Source organism: Anabrus simplex, chromosome 1, assembly GCF_040414725.1.
Source record: "Anabrus simplex isolate iqAnaSimp1 chromosome 1, ASM4041472v1, whole genome shotgun sequence".
Taxonomy (NCBI): Eukaryota; Metazoa; Arthropoda; class Insecta; order Orthoptera; family Tettigoniidae; genus Anabrus; species Anabrus simplex.
Window position 1 is genome coordinate 27,848,451 of NC_090265.1, and position 21,424 is coordinate 27,869,874.

General features: G+C 38.8%; 1 protein-coding gene across 1 annotated transcript in view; it reads right to left on the reverse strand.

The window, feature by feature from the left end:
- eIF3a (eukaryotic translation initiation factor 3 subunit a) overlaps positions 1-21,424 on the reverse strand; it is a 186,949-nt gene that overhangs the window by 71,305 nt on the left and 94,220 nt on the right. Inside the window, exons 9-13 of the mRNA XM_067155938.2 lie at positions 15,267-15,452; positions 15,046-15,183; positions 14,760-14,969; positions 12,305-12,481; positions 3,196-3,360 (exon numbers count right to left, since the gene is read on the reverse strand). Of these exons, the coding sequence (XP_067012039.2) occupies positions 3,196-3,360; positions 12,305-12,481; positions 14,760-14,969; positions 15,046-15,183; positions 15,267-15,452 (876 nt within the window). The remainder of the gene's footprint in view (positions 1-3,195; positions 3,361-12,304; positions 12,482-14,759; positions 14,970-15,045; positions 15,184-15,266; positions 15,453-21,424) is intronic.

The window sequence follows — 21,424 nt, forward strand, 5'->3', positions numbered from 1 at the left end:
CCGAAACATACAGGAATAGGGTAGCGGGCACAAGGAATCTGTGTCTCTGATTTCAAGGTCAGCCAAGGCTGGATGATAAGTTTGGACATGTCGCAAAGTCGAACAATTGATACAAAAGGGACATCAAGTATTATCGTACGCACTACAGGAAGCGAAAAACAAATGATGCAATGTAATGCTTGCTGTAACAGCTGATGGCAGAAAGCTTGCACTTTACATTGTTCTAAAGTGAAAAACAATGCCAAAAGTAAAATTTCTGCGAGGGATCCACGCTCATATCCAGGAAAAAGGGTGGATGGACACATCACTCGTAGAAGATTGGATACGAGCGGTTTGGGGAAATCGAGCAGGGTCCCTCCTTCGATGCCCGGCCCTTCTCGTAATTGACAGTTTTCGTGGCCACCTGACGGAGGACACTAAGAAGTTTCATGAAAGCCAATTTGGCAGCGATTCCTGGTGGACTGAGATCGGTACTTCAACCCTTGCATGTTTCGATAAATAAACCATTCAAAGACAATGTGCAAAACTTTATCAGTGCTGGATGGCAGAAAGTGTGCAAAAACCTACCCCAACAGGCAAGATTCGGAAACCACCTGTGGAACTACTTTGTGAGTGGATATTGCGTGCTGATTTTGTTAGACGGGAGTGAGATGATTTCTTATGGAGAGATGTGAGCGGTGATTACAGTAGCAGCAGTTCTTTCTCCAGTGCTGGTAGCGAACACTAAGACAGTACCCTATAAAAGGTAAGACTTTTCTTTTTTTTGCCGGTATGTCATTATTATGAACTTAAATGAACTGAACTTTTATTAGTTCATATTTATTTCACTTCAGGTTGTATCGTCAGCTCGTAATGAGAAGAGAACTTTTCAGTGTCTGTACTTCAAACCTGTGTCTCCAACTTACCTTATCTGACTTTCAGAAAGAATCGCACGCCGTAATTTTACGCCAAATGACGATAACCACAAATGAGTTGAACCAACTGTGTGTATATATTTCATGTATTCTTTTAAATGTAAATAAATTGTAAATAATTCTTTAAATATCTGAATTCCTTGAATACTTTACGCATCCGAATTTTTTGCCTTTTTCTATCAAAAAAGTGAGTTAATTATGCAGGAAAATATGGTATACATGAGAATTAAACAGTCCCCTCTTTATACATCCACTCAGCAGTATGAGTAATAATATAGAATTTTTTCCAGTGAATTAACATCATACTAACACATCAAAGGTTTTCAGCAACTCCAGGATAGAAAAGGACTAGGATTGGGAACGTACTGGCCATGACCTAGTGAGAAAATGGGAAATCACAGAAAACCATCTTCAGGGATGCCAATGGTGGGACTCAAACCTACCATCACCCAAATGCAAGAACACAGCTATGCATGGCCAACTCACTCATTAATAACATGGAAATGATACCAACCATTGTCAGAGCTTATTGTGGATATCCAAACTACATGTTTTCTCTAAAAGTCTGTGAAGTAAAACAGAATACTCGAATCGCAATTTGGTGGCGACAGAATGCCAACTTCACCACAAAGAGGTGTGGATAAGCCATTATATCCACTGACTGGAAGACGTACTGATCAACTTTGACAACCATTTTTATTTTCCCCTTCACTAAAAAAATTTGAAGCAAAATTTAATTATTATTTTACTGCCGTATGAACTATGTGTCCTTGCTATGATGGGGAATGTTTTGCAATGAAGAAGGTAGCTGAGCCATGGATGAAACAATACCAGATGGGTATCTGTTGTGGTTTTAGTAGAAGTTTCTAGCATTGCACTGCTTTTGCTTCGTTCAAATTTACCTTATCTTCAAATTAATTTTCTTAATTGCAGTAGACAACATTGAGGCAAATGTAAGAGTAAAGCTGCAGCTGCCTCCACACAGGCAACCTAGTTTGCAGAGGGATTATCGTCAGAAGTTTGCATGCTTGATAGTGCTCTGCATCATAGGATGCCAGAGTGGAGGACTGGGGTCAGCATGAGACATCAGTGGACTGGAAACGATTTTTCTTTTTTTTTTAATTTATAAGACGATTTATGTCGCACCGACACAGATAGGTCTTATGGCGACGATGGGACAGGAAAGGTCTAGGAGTGGGAAGGAAGCGGCCATGGCCTTAATTAAGGTACAGGCCCAGCATTTGCCTGGTGTGAAAATGGGAAACCACGGAAAACCATGTTCAGGGCTGCCGACAGTGGGGTTCGAACCCACTATCTCCCGAATACTGGCCGCACTTAAGCGACTGCAGTTATCGAGCTCTGTTAAACTATTTTCTAGTCAAGTCAGTAAAATGGGCCTTCTACCCTCCTGTTACATAAATACTATCAACAAATAAAGAATTAGTTATATAAATTAAATTCTCAGCAATGAGTGAAACAGCCATCACAATACGCAATAAGAATTGCAGTAAAATTGGAGAGAATATAACGTTTCAACACTCCGGATGCATAACTGAAGAAATTGAGAGAGATGAAAAGGAAGAACAGATGGTGTAGATCTCTTCATAAGTGTACAAAGCCGAACTTCAATCAGAGAAAGGCTGCAAAAATACTAGGAAACTTAACAGACTTTATATGGGTGAAATAAAGAGGCAAAAGTAGACTGCATGCCTGCAAAATGAAGTACAATTGAATGGATGAAAACCATAACGGTATAAGTAGCATTTTGGTCATTTAGAGAAAAAGGCATTTAAACATCTTCAACACTCATATAAAGCATGCTATTTGTAGTTATACCACCTACCACTAGAGCGCACAATATTACCGCTATCACTTTTATCTCTTTGCTGGTGAAAGGATACATTCTCCCAGAGTTACATCCTGCACTTAACTCATTTTCTGAATATCACTTATACCGTTCAATTGGAATGATAAGACAGGACAGATGGCAGAAATGAAGGAGAAACCCATACAGGACACAGAAAGCAGCATATGTAGAGACAAAATCTGAGGACTGCTGGGATTTTTGTAACAATTACAGTAATATGTACACACGGAAGGAAAGAGATCTAAATGGAAGACCAAACACAGATGGCTGAAAAGAATATATAAGTGTGTACATGGCAGAGGAGATGATTGTTCTCAACAGATCCAGTCGAAGGCTGAAAACTCTACAATCACAATGAACAACCAATCACCATTAACAACCTAAGAGAATAATTTTTTAAAAACATGTACTTACCAAATATACAGTCTTGCGCTCCGATTTCAGTTTCTCGAGGAAGGCTTCCTTATCAGGTATCATACGTTTTAGACGCTCCCTGTGCTGGACAGCCAACTCTCTCTCTTCCACAAGTTGTTGAATGCGTTCATTCTCTTGTTGTTCCCAAAACTTACGGTCTTGTATCTGAAATTACATGAAATGAGAAGATATAAACACATTCTGAAGAAACATCATATGGCCACTGTGTTGTTAGGATGTTCTCCTAGTTTATTGATGAAGCAAAATACAACAACCCATTAAGCAACTTACTCATTAATTCTGTTCTAAATGCATAGCCCATTCCCATTAAGAAGACAAGGGTTCAGATATTACTTAAAAGCTCTTCAAAATTCTATATTCTTACCAATACAAATAAACTTGAGGATGCTCAAGATGACCCTGAATAGGATAAGAAATGGAAAGCTCAGAACCAAGGCTACACTTAAAAGATGGGGTTATACACAGAATGCCGACTGTGAATGTGGTGCAATTCAAGATCTTGAGCATCTATTTTACTGGAGCCACCGGCAGTGCCAATGCACTACGAGAGACTTTGTCTCATTTCCAAAAATTGATGCCTGCCTGGCCATCAGAAGATATATCATACACTAGCTATGAGTTTTGGTAGGTGTGCTATTTACCAACTGATGAGCCCAACTTAGCACACTGGGGCGAAACGCTGGCAACCAAGAATGAGTTAGCTAGAAAATTTATAATGTCCAATAATGGACCATCATATTGGTATTATTTCATAAACTTGTCAATGATTGTGAATGTAAGTGTGACAAATTATACGAATGTAGAAGTATGTTACCGACATCTTGGTGAATTTGAAAAAGCTTTCTGTGCTTAAACCTGCTTAGTTTCATGCTCGTTGCTACCAACTGTCTCAACTGGATTGAGGTCACCAGCCTCGGCTGTAGCTCGCTAACAAAAACATCTGTACATAAGTTGGAGGAAGGGGGGTATAACTGTGTTTGGGGAAAGGGGGGAGATAGCAAGCAGAGAAGTGTTATAACAGCCTAGTTATGGATAAGAAAATAACGTTTAGGTCTCTCCAACTACTTTTACAGTTTTCAGAGACATCTATGGATAAGAAAGAAGTAGTGAAAACTCTTATTAATGAAAAAATAAAAATAAAAATCAAACCCTTTAGGTAGTGCACAGGCATTCGCAACGTGTCGGAAGGACATTTGATTGCTTTCAAGTCTTGCAAAAAGAAAAATGCACGATTGTAACAATTGTGACAAAATTGCCAGTGCCCAAAAGAAATACAAGAGTGCGAGGATAATTTTGCAGAGTTAGAAATAATGCTTCTGAGAGGGTTCAATCAAGCATGTGGCCCAAACTAATACCGTATACTGCCGAAGTGTTGTCTTATTCAAGATGGTGGTCCAAGTCATTCTCTTGCACATGGCCAGTGTAACTTCAGAGTAATTCACATACAAACAGTGCAACCAAAATACAATTTTCAATAATCCACCCGTTCAAAACATATGGCTTCGACTAACCGTTCAAATTTACTCATTTGTTTTAGAAAGAAAGTGACCTGCAATAATATGTTACTTTTATGAGCCTCAGTGCAAAAGTTTTCCATATTTCTTTTCTCGTAACTTTCACATTGTTAATGCTGTTATTCTTATAGGTTCTATAAGAAAAGATTTCCATATTTGTTCACATGTGCTTTTTACACTTAATACTCTCTACCATCTTCAGAAATGGTATATACAGCTTTCACTGAATATACATAATGTAAAATGCACGCATGCTAAAAAAAAGTGTAAAGAGGTTCTATATATACCCTTGTATAGTTTTTAATACGGTATTCAAGAGTGTTTACTAGTTTAATATATTGTTCTTCCTTGTCCCCCATAGAAACATCTTACCGAGGTTTTATTTTTATTCTGACAGAACCATATCATCTGTCAATAGAAAGCTAGGTGACTGATCTTCAAGTTCATGGAGACAAAATTTATTAAACCAGTTAATTTATTCTAAAAACATCAGATTTTTGGAAAACAAAAAATTATATTACTGCATAAATAGCCCACCTGGTGGCCGTGATTGTAAAGGCATCACGTCATTAATGTCTGACACTGTGGTAAGCTGGTTCAAGACCTGTTGGTGGAAAAAAAGTTCTCCATCAGAATATTAGCCGGCTTGATAGGAGAGATGGTGGTATACAGTTTCTAATTCCTACATTGTGTGTGAAAAGACTGGGTTCAGTTCAAAACCTCCCTGCAGTTCAAATGGAGTGAGGGCATATGACGCTGTTGATAGAGATTCATCTGTCGTATGGAGACATTAAGATTTAAGCAAACTCGATGGTGTAATCTGACATGAGTAGGCTATGTGCTGACACATGGTTTCACCCTCTCCCCACATCTTCCTCATAATAGACTCGCTCGCCCATACCCAGTTGTGCAGGTCACTCATGGGCATCAAATAGAAAGACCTAAATCAGGCCTTTCCAGAGGCCACATACAATCAATCCACTAATAGAATTGTTAAGAAATAACATTTAAAACATATCATAGTAAAACCTCGTTAAGACGTTTCTGCAGGGAACAACAAAAATGAATGTGTTAAGTGAGAAAACGTACTAATGAATATACAAATAAAAACTATCCAAAAGGGATACGGAAACACTAGATACGATTTTTTCAGACATGACGGTATTTCACGTCGAATATTCATGGGTACAGTGAAAACTACATCTATCATTTCTAAAGATGAGAGGGAGGTATTAAAAGGTGTGAAAAACATGAGAAACATGATAACCTTTTCCGCAGGGGCTTATAGGATAATAAGTGCACTGAAAGGTGTGAAAAAAAATGGATGTTGCAGAAAAGCTCATTTACTTTTACAAGGACACTAATAAAAATATCCAACTATTATTGCAGATCACACTCTTTCTAAAACAAATGTTAGTAGAAGCCTTTTATTTTGGAGCAGTGGGTTACTGTACATTATTTTCTGGTCACATTTTTAGACAATGAATTGGAGGTTATACTCGAGACTCGACCGTGTGCGACCAGGAGGAATCAGGAGCAGGAGGAATGAGTTTGACAGCCATTTAGAAACTTCAACTATGTGGAACGATCAAGTCGAGACTCGAAGGTATGAGTTCAACATTCGCGACCTCTGCGCGCTTAAAGATGCGGATGCCAGTCCACTTTCTAGAAGTTTTTAATTTTGTCTTTATTAGCAAGGAATTTCACGACTTTTTCCATATCCATAACTGGGCTATCACAAGACAAATGTGCACCACGTTAGTCAATTTCACATGACTATGTTCCTAATCGAATTATAGGCTACTGTATCACGCAACGAAACTTCACTGTACCACTCAACACACAAAATAAATTTCCAACTTCTGAATGGAATGCGAAATAAAAGAACAATAGGCTCATTTCTTCCCCTAATCATGCACTGTGGCGATGGTTTTTACCCGAGTTGTAAATCACATTTCTTTCACAAATGATGACAAAATTTTCAGGGCTAGGAAAAATGTGATCGTACTAAGTGGTAATAGTGAAAAATTTGTGACGCGATAAGTGAGGTATTTTTATATAGATTTAATATAACGAGAATCGAGACTCTGAATTTACGATGTGCTAAGCAGGAAAACGTGTTAATGAGGAACGCACTAATGAGGTTTCACTGTATTTGAAAACTTCAAAGGTACTGATTTATTCACCAAACAGTTTTCTTGTTTGGTTCAAAAAAATAAATGACACATTTATGCATTTGCAGCAAAACCATGTATACCCTTGTACAGCATCTTCACTTCACCTGTTTGCAAATAATAACCATCATTGTTGATACTGTCACTAGTTTTTTCAAATGTGAAACAACTGATTTCAGAGTTGTCAACATAATTACCATTTTGCTGCTAAGAAACAGTAATTCAGTAGTGCACTAGAACTTCGTTATAACTACTCGCAAGGGACCATATGAATCGTCTTTTTTTTTGAAACAGCACGTCAATAAAGCTTAGTTTGGGCACCTAAAACGTACAGTGTCAGTAACAAGTGCTGTTTCTCTAACAAACTATTATTACCAGACAGAGCTACCAGATAAAGCAATGCAGTGACGTGTGTAGTTTTTGCAGAAAACGATAGATCTATACTTAAAGACTGTATTACTTTCCTTAACTCAATTGTGACAAAATCTTGACGTGTCGTTTCCAAAAATATAATAATAAAAAAAGATTCATATATATTGTGACATTAATAGAGCGTCGACCAGATGGGCTTCCAGCTGAAGTATGGAAGCTGCTTGACCCTAAGGCAGCTCAGTTTCTGGCAGATCTTCTGTTCAATAAAATTATTGATGAATACAGAGCCCCTTCCATCTGGCTTAGCAGCATTATAGTTCCAATATGGAGAGGTAAACGTGATGGCAGGGACTGCTCCAGTCATTGACCAATGTGACTGCTTTGCCACACTATAAAGATTTTAGAACATGTCCCAGACATGCATTTTTCCGATACTGTTGTCATTCTGAACCAATGCGACTTTATGAAAGGTAGAGGAACAGTCGACGCCATACATGCTGCACATCTCCTAATGGAACGCCATCAAGAGAAACTGAAACCACTCGACATGGCATTCCTAGATCTTGAAAGGGGATTCGACAAAGTGTCACATGACCTTATTTGGAAAGCACTCAGATTTCATAGTGTACAGTAAAATACCAGTATAACAAAATTTTGGGGACCTCTGAAATTAATTTGTTATACTGAAATTTTGTTATACTGAAATAAGTCAATTCGTAAGAACTCGCCTAGTATTATATCCGTTATTGTTGTTTTTAGGGGCGGAACTACGAGGTCATCTGCCCTGTTATATCAGCTGCAGGATCTATATAACTTCAAAATACCATTATAATAATAAGAGTTACAGTACTGACAGATGTTTTCAGAAAATCTATTTTTACATTGTACCAGCAAGTCTACACACACTGTTCCAGAACATCATTTTTTGAAAAAGTCTCTGATTTTCTTCTGAACAGATCCAGACACAAAAGGTCGTTCCAAATAGTCACCAACCACTGCACATGAAGTTAAAACAGATTCTGGCACATCACTTCGTGACACAAGAAAATCTTGAAGGCTACGTGCCATGTTCGTTGCCTGCTGAAGAGTCAAGCTCTGTCGATCACAATCATTTTGGGGGTTGTCTTCCTCTTCCTCCTCATCGCATGGATCTCTATCATTCATAATGTCCTCCACAATTTCCTCATTTGTGATTTCTTTGTGGACTATTACATCACTATCTACATTGATGTAGTCGGTAAGACTTACCGTAGATGGCACATCCAACGTTGTACACAAACGCTTCCAATTCTCCTCGGTTTCCACATCATCCAACACTTCACTTTCTGCGACGTCTTCTGTAAAAACCACTCCAGCTTTTCTAAAGCAGTTTGTGATGATGTCTGCATTCAGGGATTTCCATGCAGCATTAAACATCTGCATTGCTTCCACTATATTGATGTTAATGGCACTATTCGTGGCAACGTTGCACAGCATTCGACGGACTACACGAGCTCGGTAATACCGCTTTACTGCATGAATTATACCCTGATCCAGCGGCTGCAGAATTGAAGTTGTATTTGGAGGCAAAAATAAAACTTTTACATGCTCCAAATGGCGAGGCACACAATTATGAGAAGAGCAATTGTCCAATAATAGAAGAATTCTCCTCTTTTCGGCCTTCATCCGACATTCCAAGTCCAACAACCACTCTTTGAATAGTACAATGTCATCCATGCCTTAGAATTGTGCCTGTATTCACAGGGCAGATGTTGCACTCCCTTGAAACACCTTGGCTTCCCAAATTTCCCAATTATGAGAGGTTTCAGTTTGTCCGTCCCTGTGGAATTGGTGCACAAAAGAGCCGTGATACGTTCTTTTGAACGTTTGCCCCCAAAACACTTATTTCCCTTAAAATCGAGGGTTTTGTTCGGCATTAGTTTATAAAATAAAGCAGTTTCGTCTGCATTATAAATGTCTGCCGGCGAATATTCTTTCAAGACATCCTTTAGAGTCTCCAGCCGCCATGAAGACGCAACTTCCTTCGGGGCATCGTTAACTTCACCGTTTATAATTTTGTGGGATATGCCATATCTCTCCCGGAACCTATGAAGCCAACCAGCACTACCCATAAACTCAGGTGACCCAAGCGAACGTGCGAAAGATCGCGCACGCTCACATAACAGTGGGCCATTTATTGGAATGTTTTTACTCTGCATTTCCACAAACCACGTATAGACGGCTTGGTCCACCTCCTTGTAGTTGGCTGTCCTGATCTGCTTACGCTGTGGACCTAGGGCATCAGCATCAATGTTTTCCTCTATCTTGCTTTTCTGTTTTAAAAACGCAGAAAGTGTTGACGGCTAATGCCATACTACTTCGCTACATCTCCTTTCTTTCCGCCTTTCTCTACTTCCGCAAGTATTTTACGTTTTTCAGTCAACGAAAACTGCTGTCGCTTCTGCCTATCCATTTGCGATGATATGTACGGTACTTATTTATTTAACGAAATGCACACGAAATTTGCAAGTTTAATGATATAACCTTAACAGCAAGAAGAAGTAGTTCTCCAAGAGAGAAAGAGAAAACAAGCAGAAATCAGCCTGGATTTTTATTCATCTGATTGACCGCAGCTGGACCGGTCCAAATAATGACATGAGAAGTGCTTTGGATAGGCTTTGCGAATTAAATACGAAGAAGAAACATGCAATGCATCCGTCGCGTTCATTGGTGGATTACAAACATCGCGATCCTACTCAGCCAATAGTGTGACGTCTTACATTGGTTGATGGGCCAAGCCTATTGGTTGCGCAAAGCGTAACGTTCATTGGTGGATTGCAAACTTGGCACTCGTACTCAGCTAATAGAGTGACGTCTTACATTGGATGACGGGCGAACCATATTTATTTATTTAATAGCGTACAAATGTGCATTAAAAGAAAAAAATACATTAATCTTTCGCATATTCTATTGAAGATTTCGTTCTCTTGTTGCACTTGCTGAAATGATTGCGATCGCAATGTTTATCACACAATGTAGGGACGGTTCATGAAAGTCTGATCGCCGGCATAGACTATGGTGAAACTCATGTACCGCCCGCCTGTTCAAAGCACTTCTCACGTCATTATTTGGACCGGTCCAGCTGCGGTCAATCATAGTATCAGCTGAATAAAAATCCAGGCTGATTTCTGCTTGTTATCTCTTTATCTCTTGGAGAACTACTCGCTGCGTATGTGAAAGCTGCATTCTTATTTTCAAATCTTCCCGTAAAAAAAGTTTCTTTGGATGATTCATACGCAAGTCGTGATGGTGACATCCTGGAGATGCCCAGTATTCGTTTCAGAAATCTGGCCTTTACATTTTCAATAGTTCGAAGGTCGGACACCGTTAGTCTTTCCCAAATAAGTTCCATACCATATGTGAGAACTGGGCGAAGCGTATTGGTTACACAAAAGCGATTGCCTTCTCGATCGCGTACGGTGCATGTATGGAAAATGGCGATCATATCGTCTGAATAACGAAATAATGTAACAAGAAAAATGTTGGTCATAAAACAGGATGAATTTTGGTTTTAATTTGACAAAATATGGTCAAACTGGTAAATAAAAGAGCGCAATTTTAATTCGTTAAACTGAAACTACGAAATTCGTTAAAATGAAATATTTTAACATACAACAAATAGGGAAAAAGGAAGGGACCAAAAAAATTATTCGTTATTCTGAAAATTTCGTTATACTGGTGTTCGTTACAGCGGAATTCTACTGTACCAGAAGTTTATGTTCGATGAATCCAGCTCTTACATCGGAATGTTATCGGCTATATCCAATGTAAATAATACCAATATAAATGGTCCGTTATTGGACAAATTGGACCAATATTTCAGATTCCCTATCATATATCCAATGTGCTGCAAGAATCTGCAGCATTTAATATCCATGTCAGTTTGCACCAGGGAAAGGCTTTATGTCTGTTTTTGTTCATCCTGTGTCTGAACACCATTACTGCAGAGTTGCAAACAACACATCCTTGGACTCTGGTTTATGCTGATGTTATCATGATGTCCTGCAAATCTTGGAAAGAACTACAACAGCTAGTCCAACACTGGAAAAGTCATTTGAGTAAATACGGACTGACACTTATCGTAAGGAAAACTGAATGCATGAAGTGTGTAGAGCAACGAAATGGGCCCTTTAACATCAACGGTGTTTAATCTTCCTAATTTTTATTTTTACAGTTGGCTTTACATCACACTGACAGATATGTCTTATGGCGATGAAGGGACAGGAAAGGGCTAGGAGTGGGAAGGAAGCGACTGTGGCCTTAATTAAGGTACAGCCTTAGCATTTGCCTGGTGTGAAAATGCAAAATCACAGCAAACATCTTCACAGCTGCTGACAGAGGGATTTGAACCCACATGCAAGCTCACAGCTGTGCACCCCTAACCGCACGGCTAACTCTCTCAGTGATCTTCCTAAAACAAACCTGTGTAAATATTTGGGATCAATCATTGTTTCAGATTGTGATACACTGCCAGTTACAAGGAATACAGTAAACGTAGCCCAGATGATTTGGTGCCAAATTACGGGAGTCCTTTTTTTGACTGGAAGATACCGTTGTACTGGAAATCAAAGATTTGTAGAATGGTCGTTCGTCCAGTAGCTCTATACAAGGCAGAATATCATGGAAACTAGGATGCTTCAATGGCCTCTGGGACTCAGTAAATTAGACCACGTATAAAACGAATGTCAAGAGCAGCATTTGGAGTGGTTCCAATTACTGACAAAATGCGGAAGACTTGTCCGAGATGGTACAGTCATGTTATGTGCAACAGTAGTACCTCAGTTGCGAAGGCGTTAAGTATCAGCAACCAGCATAATTTAATATCAGTACCATATGATGATTATAATTAAGTTTGAATTACAAGACTGTCGTCCCAGAAAACAAAACAGTGTGCAATATAACCTGAGAGGCCGTCCACAATTTTATTCCTTCAACAACTACGTCAACTCTGACAAGACAACTATGCTAGAATGTATCATCACCTATTACCTGTTTATCTTCAAACGCTTTCTGCAACAACGGAATCTCCTCCAGACGTTTGGCACGTTCAAAGTAATCGACCTTCTTCTCTTGAGACTTCAGTTTTTGCTGTAACTCACGACGCTCCTTCTGAAGCTCTTCTTGCTCTTTGGCTGCAATCTGGTCTGCATCAAGTTTCTTGATGTCCTGAAAAAGAGATAGTCACAAAATACAGTACCATATGGTTAGATACATTACGCACTACACATCTGTAGGCTGTGCATGATATGGGCACATTAACTCATTGGGCCCGAGCCACGGAACCGTTCCGTGCTTCGTCTCGGTGGACCAAACGCCGGACCACGGAACTGTTCCGTTGTCTCATTTTACTACGTAATTCAACTTTCCCTCAAGAGATGGCAGAGAGAGTTGCGTTTGTGATTTGTGTAGGGACTCTTTCTTTGCAATGTTATATGCTCTTTGCTTATATATATCGATAGGTGCTTGGTAATATTAGTTTGAAGTGGGGAATCTCTAACTTTGAGATTCGCTTGTAAACAAGATGGCTGCCACTATAGAACTGATATTTACCGATATATAACCTCCTTTAGGAAGTAATGATGATTAGGAATGTAATTTTTTCAGTGAAATTAGTAGTAATATTAGTACTAGTGTGAGCAACACTCCTGAAGAACAAATAGATGTGGAAATCGAAGACGAAGTGCAAAGAGAAGATTGTGTTACAGCTCAGCTGGCGGGCTGAGTACGGCCCCGTGATGCTAATAAAATAAAATGTTTTACAGTATTCCTTGTTCCACAGTTTGTGGTATAAAAGCCTTTTGTTTTCATGTATATTTAAATCTTTAATGGTCTTGTAAGTAAGAAATTTCTCACGATATGAAGTGACACTATATTCCCTCCAAAATAATCCCAGTGCCAATGCAGTTTCAATCCAACAAATATGCAGGGCTCAATGGGTTAAAACATCTATGTGTAGGCAAATATTGGACAGAAATAATACTGATACTGGGGATAAGAATGAGCTTATTACCACAAGTGTGATACATATACCAAGAGAAATTGCTATACCGTATTTACTTATCTGCAAGACCTTTCTCCCTACCAGGAAACTACACAGATTTAATAAAAAGAGGGAGAAATGGACTAGATTGAATCAACCGAGGCCAGGTCACAACAGATGCGATGCTTCCATGTATAAGCGGGGATTTTGCAACTCTTCTCCTTGCGACTGTGGAACACCGAGTAAAAGACTGCCCTCTGAGGAAGTATCAAGGATTGTTCCAAGACCCCATTGGTGGAACACCCTCAGCTCTAACCTGGTTACAGTTGTTAGATATGAATTTTCGATAAAGAATTCTTTGCAACCTTTTTTATGTGCACATAATTAATTATTTGTTATACAGTATTAATATTTCTGTACCACATTTCTTGTATAATTATTTACTACCCGTTGTTCTGATATACGATAAATAAAACTGCAAGCTGATGAACACTGCACTTACAGTAGTGCTTAAGTACTAGACAGTGATTAAAAGTATTCAAAATAGTGATGAACTATGAAAGTGGGGGTTCTGATTTTGCCAATACCGATGAAGCTGACGACTACGTCATTTCTGAAAATATTGTAAATGAGGGTGAAGGAGCAAGTGATACTGATAAGGAAAAATTACAACCACCAACTGCAAACAGGCGAAAAACTTTTTCATGCACAGTTCATGGAAAATAATTATCCTCAGCCTACGAACAAAAACTGAACTGATGTAACTCTAAAAGAGGTATTTGTTTTTAGGAATTGGTATGCTAATGAGCCATGTAAAGAAACTTAACCTAGGAGAATATTGGTCTACTGATCCAATTAGCCTCACTCCTACAATTTTTCAGCTAGTGTCCAGTGACTGTTACCAAGCAATTCTACAGTTCTCTCATTTAAATGATAACAGTTCCCAACCTCAAGGTGATGGATTCAACAAAATCAGAAAGAAAACCAGTGCAAAGACTAATAAAATGCTGTATCTAACACCATATTTCGAGGAATATCACAAGAAAAGAAACATTAATAATCATGAACATTGTAGTTTTTACTTTTTCATGTATACCCAAAACCATTACATATTTTTAATAAAAGTACTATTTGCCAGTACAGTAATTTATAATAGTTTATTTGTGTGTATATCAAGAAACTATATTGTGGGGTACATCAGACCTTTCAAAACCTGACTCTCCAAAGGTAAATGCAAAAATAAAAATCTAATAAAGACTTCTGTAAAGTAAGGTGGGTGTTTAGGCAAGTAAACACAGTAATAAGACATTAATTAATAACTTATTAACTTAATTATTTTGTCAAGAGGTATTGAAGTCACTGGCACACAACAAGCTCCCTCCTTGCATTAACCTGTCATAATCTGTTCAAAGAGTATTCATGATAACATACAAGTAATAGTCTAATGGTTTCACCAATACTCACATCTTCATCAAGTTTCTTCAGTACTTTCTGTCCATGAGAAGTCTGAGAAATCTGTTGCATCTTCTCCTTTCGATGACGGTCACGAATCATCTGAATCTCATTCTCCTGACGCTTGCGCTCTCTTTCTTCACGCTCTTGTTCTAACCTCTTCTGCTCGGCTAACATCTGCTGACGAGCAAGCTCCTCTTGACGACGAGCCTCTTCCTCTTCCTGAAACAGTACTCCCACATTAATATAAACCTCGAACTGTATCAAAATGCAACGTATTTTGAGAAAATTTACATACTCTAGCAGTATTCAGCCTTTCTAGATATTCCTTACGATCCTCAATGATCTTATGACGAGCCAAAATACGTTGATGTTCATGTTGCTTAGTCTCATTGTAATGCTGGACCATTTGCATGCGAAGTTTCTCACGCTCCATCTGAAAAGGAAAACAGAAGTTTTCATAGACAAAGTACATAATAAAGCAGTCTATTATGGGAATCACATAGGAAAGGAACATACCCTTTTCTTGTGCGGGTTGATGATGGCAAGAGCACGATGTAACACCGTGGCCATATTTACCAACTGGTTGCGCACTTGTTCACTCGGCATACTCTGAAGTGTTGGACCTTCAGGAACATCTTCACGCTGGGATTCAGACAGGTCCATACCAAAATGTATGCAGAGAGATCCATGATCAATACGAATCTGTAGCAGAAAAAAATGTACTGATCAGAGTTTCACACCATATTAAAAACATCTTCAAGTTAAACTAGGAAAAAACTAAATAATAAATTCAGTTAAGTTCATAAATATTGGAGGTCAGAAACTCGCAACTGTATTAGCTTCAAATACAAGCAAACCTGCAGGTGGCAGGTAGGAACCCTCTTCGGAGGCAGCCCTACCCAGGGAGTGGCGCCCCTGCCTATGTGAGTCCCAGAGCACACTGACCCGGTGTGTAACATCTGGTATGGGTCCCAGCTCAGGATTACGAGTGAAGACCTCAACGGCATCTACGGCGGAGAAGGTGGACTTCGGTGCGGCGGAAATGGCGGAAGGGGCATACCCGTAGCGCCTGTACTCCAGAGGAGGGGCTACGAAAGGCGTCTGTCTCCATGTTAGGGGCGGCCTAATTTTGAACCTGGCAGTAGGTATAAAATGCCTTTGGGTGTGGCGAGCCCATCGTAACAATCGCCTATATGGACAAGGCAGATATGGTGCCTCGGAAAAGGTTAGGGCATCCCCTGCTAAAAGCGATGTGCAGCTCTTCAGGTGCTGGGGGTACTGTGAAAAATGGGCAACCAGCACCAAACTACATCAAAATTGCAACAGTAAATGTACTGACACTGACAGGAAAGACAGAAGAACTGGTTGACTTCATGATAGAAAAAGATATAGCCATACTTGGACTATGCGAGACCAAGAAGAGGGGTACAGGGGAGATCCCTCTGAGAGAAGGATACAGGCTGTATTACAGCAGAGGACCTGAAGCAAAAAATGGAGTGGCCATCATACTTAGAAGAGAAATCCAAGAATATTTGGAATATACAAAGTACGTCAGCGATAGGATGATGATGAGACTCCAGTTTGAAAATGGCGTGAAAGATCTATTTCAGTTGTATGCCCCACAAACCAGTTGCATAGATGAACATCTAGAGGACTTCTTAGAGGAAGTGGAGAAACAGACAGAAGATAAGAAAGTACTATTGATGGGAGATCTAAATGCACAAGTTGGAATGGAAAGACAAGGAAAGGAAGATGTTGTAGGGCCCTTTGGATATGGAAATGTAAATCCAGAAGGCGAGTTGTTGGTGGATTTTTGCATGAGGAATCAAATGATTGTTGGAAACACCTGGTTTAGGAAGAAGAACAGTCAGAAGATTACAAGGTATGGTTGGGGAGACAGACGAACAAAGACCATGATTGATTATATAATCATAGAGAAAGAACACTGGAAGAACCTTGTAGATGTAACAGCCATGCCTGAAGAAGCCTTTGGTGGAAATCAGAGAGTTGTGATAGGAAAATTGAAAGTTGGAAAGATTGAAAAACCCCAATTAAGAAGAGAGAAAAGAATTAAAGTATGGAAGTTGAAGGAGAAAAGCATACAAGAAGAATTTCAAAGGAAAATAATACCCTTGGTACCCAGGACAGAGGTGGGGAATGTTGAAGAGGAATGGAAAAGATTTAAGGAAGCACTGGTTGGATGTGCAGAAAAGGTGTGTGGTAGAACATCAGGAAATGTGAAAGACACAGAAACACACTGGTGGAATGATAGGGTAAAGATTAAAGTGAAGGAAAAGAAAATGGCATGGAAAGCATGGAAAACATCTAAGACTGAAGAAAGTAGAAGAAAATATATGGAGGCAAAGAATTTGGCCAAGAAAGTAGTGGAGGAAGAAAAGAGGAAACGCTGGGCCTTATTCACACAGAAATTGAGAGATGATACGCAAGGCAGCAAGAAATTACTGTATGGTATCTTAAGAAACATAGAGAGATCAAGTAAACACCAGATTTGTGAAGGATGAAGGTGGCATAATTTTAACAAAGCCAGAAGAAATAAGAAATAGATGGAGAGAGTATTTTCAGAAGCTGCTGAACATAAGAACGGATGACAGTCATCCAATAGACGACCAGGAAAGGCAATTAGTTGATGAAGAAATGGATAAAGAAATTACAATGAATGAAATTGAAATGGCAGTAAGAAAGATGAAGAATGGAAAAACTGCTGGAATAGATTAAATTTCAGTGGAGATGATAAAGGCAGCTGGAGCTGTAGGCCTGCAGTGGACGTATCGGGTTCTCAGGAATGTCTGGGAGAATAAGGAGGTCCCTGAGGATTGGCAAAAAGGAATAATCATCCCAATTTTCAAGAAAGGTGATAAGAAAGTATTGAAGAACTTTTTTTTTTTTTTTGCTAGGGGCTTTACGTCGCTCCGACACAGATAGGTCTTATGGCGACGATGGGATAGGAAAGGCCTAGGAGTTGGAAGGAAGCGGCCGTGGCCTTAATTAAGGTACAGCCCCAGCATTTATTGAAGAACTACAGGGGAATTACTCTTATATCCCATGTTGCTAAGATAATGGAAAGGATACTGGAAAGTAGAATAAGGTTGAGGGTTGAGAATCAGATACAGGAAAATCAGTTTGGTTTCAGAAGTGGAAGGTCAACAATAGAGCCCATTTTCATTATGAGACAACTAATGGAAAAGCATTGGGAGTACGGGAATGATATGGTGATGACATTCATTGTTATTGAAAAGGCATATGACAGTGTCCCCAGGACGAAAGTTTGGGACAGTCTGGTGCAAAAAGGAATTGGACAGGGATTAATAAAAATGATCATGGCATTGTATAACGAATGTTGTAGTTGCGTGCAAACACAAGTTGGCAGGACAAGTTGGTTCAAAATAACTAGTGGGCTGAGACAGGGAAGTGTTCTATCACCAATCCTGTTTACAATAGTAATGGATGACATCATGAGAACAGCAAAAGCAGCATATGGAGGAAGAGAAATCAACATGATGTTATTTGCAGATGATATTGTGATTTGGGGAGAAGACGACAGGAAGGTTCAAGAACAGTTGAATGTGGTGAATGGGAAGATTGAAGAATGTGGATTGAAAATAAGTGTAGAAAAGAGTAAAACTCTTGTTATGACTAGAGGGGAGAAAGAAGGGAAAGGTCAGATTAGACTTGCAGACAAGCCCCTGGAAGTAGTGGAAACGTTTAAATACCTGGGGAGTGAATTAATGGAGAATGCTCGACTGGATGCTGAGATTAGTAAAAGGATTCAAGCTGGAAGTTGTTTCTATCATAGTGTAAGAAACATGTTATGGGACAAAGATGTGGCAACGGAAGCAAAGGATACTATGTATAAGATGTATTACGTACCCATAACAACTTACGGAGCAGAAACTTGGACAATGACAAAGAAGGATGAGAGTCGAATACAGGCAGCCGAAATGTAGTTCTTGAGTATGATACAGAAGAACAGAAGAGAGAAAATAAGGAATGAGAAAATCCGGGAAGAAATTGGAGTGGAAAAAATGAATGATAGAATAGAGAAGAGCCGACTAAGATGGTCTGGGCACATAAAGCGAATGAGCGACGAAAGAATGCCAAAAAAGGTGATGGAAATGCAAATCCAAGGAAGGAGAGGCCGTGGACGACCACGATTGAGATGGAAGGATACCATCCAATGCAGCATTATAGAAAGAAACCTGGACTGGGACACAGTGTTGGAGGAGGAGTGGTGGAAAGACCGAAGAAAGTGGAGAGGAACCATATTTGCCCCTACCCGGCTACAGCTGGATAAAGGGAAATGATGATGATGATGATGATGATAAGCAAACTAATGCAAAATACAAGGCTTTTAAATTGTGGCCCACTATCTCACGAATGCAAAATTGAAGAGTATGAAAGCAAATTTAAATACATTCTTCTTTGATGATGATGATGATGATGATGATGTGGGAGTGAAATCTATATTACTGAAAACCACAGAACACTAATATATTACTGTAATCTACAGTAACTTCTGTATGCATTGTACTGCATTTGAAATAAAGGAAATATCATACCTGCCAACTTTTAAAAAGAGAAATCCGGAAGATCCTACAGCGTTAAATTTTTAATAACACGCACATGCGTCGCAAAGTCTTGAGACATAATGAAAAAGGACGGCAAGGGGGTAGATTATAAACAATACTAATACAAGTCAAATATTTGTTATGATCACCCCTGAAAATAAATACACAAAGTTACTGATGAGTGCTCATCTGTTTCCACACTTTGCGTGATAGTATAAAACAAGGAAATTAAGCAGAATATGCCTCCCTAAAAGGCTGATAATATAGTTTCTTAGTTGAATTCATTACGAACACCACGAAAAATACTAAATTGCCAATAATTCGTCACACAATTCCACGGGTTTCAGAACTACCGCCAATGTTACAATCGCACACAAACAAAGCCTTTCACAGCTGCTACGAAGCAAGACACAGGTACTAAAGTTGTTATATATAAATTCACAGCCTGCTACATTTCACGAATTTCTTTTCTTCAAAATCACAGCCTGCTACTTGTCTGGGAACATCTCAGTGAATGAAGTAGCAGTTGAGCTCGAACAGGTGACAAAAAAGCACAGTGATAATCGATAATGTGATTAACAATACATTTACTGGTAGAATTTCAAACACTGCATCTCTTATTACCAGCTACTATTGAAAGTCAAACAAATCCGATTAGACCACAGAAAGCGAAACCAAGCGCGGATATTCAAAATCCGTACAATAACGTCGTTCATCCGTACAACTGTAAAACACACTCAAAATCCGTATATTTTACGGAAAAACCGGAATACTTGGAAGGTATGAAATAGACATGCAAACAATGGTGGCTTCATTCATTGAACCAGAGAAGGATTGATGTTAATAAACATTCATCTCCCTATACATAGTAACTAGAGTTCGTGGTTTATAGCATTTAAAAATCAGAGATTTAGCGTTTTGATTTTCAAATTTAGCGTTTTGTAGCATGTATACTTCTCAAATTTAGTGTTTTGTAGCAAACTGGTTGAAAAAAGGCATAATTTGATTACAAAGTCGGCACATCAATATATCTGCATTGCTTACATAAAAATGTTCTGATTTGTAACTCTCGGCACGCTGTTTGATCGCTGCTTTGCCTCTACCCATGGCTACCAGACAATAAATCGCTACAGTACTTTAAAACAGAACTAGTACTCTAACACCTATGTCAAGAATAACCGACTGTGATCAAGGGTCAACACAAAGTGAATGAACGTGTGTGCTTGAAAGTGTATTAAACTGTTTGTTTGGTTGTTCTTTGCACTTCTCTTTGGCCATTGAATGATATTCCACACATTGAAAGATTAAAGGCACCATAATAATTTTCTCCTGAAATTAACAACATAGCCTATATCTTTTTTTTTTAAAGGCATCTTATTAAAAAAGATATAATGTTTATTTCACATAAAACAGAGTATTTTGTATCTATTTTGTATATATGGTATAATTTTGCATTTTGAACCAATTTTGCATTCTTCATACTTGCATTTTATCACTAATTCGAAATCGCTAAAAACCACTCGTAGGGGTCATATAAGATGAAGGCGCGTACACTGACAAAGTTTCAACATATTTTGCATTTATAGCAAATGCTAAAAACCACAAAATCTAATGACAACATTTACATCCTTACAATGTAGGGAGGTACTTTTTAACAACAGAATTGAAATTACCAACATTTTTTCATTTTGTACCCTGTTTCTTCCTACACAATTTAATAAAATATATTTATATGACTTACGTTTTCTTGTCATAAAGACAATGATGATTACATGAAACAATCAAGTTCATTACTTGTAATAATCAAGTTTCTCGTCAAATGACACACTGGGAGATTCTCAAATTTGTTCTTAAGCAGTGTGATAAGCGTTTCTTTTCCCATATCCCATCAATGCGACCATGACAGCTAGGACTTGGCAAACTCTGAGGTTAGCATTTTGCGTTTATGTTAAAGTATATCTGATGTGTTTTCTTGTGAATGCCTTCATTAAATAACATGTGCGAGGTTTCATGTTCACATTGTACTTTGCGTTTAACGTTCAATGTGTGCGGGCCTTAAGAAATGAGGATATCAGGAAAGAAATCGGA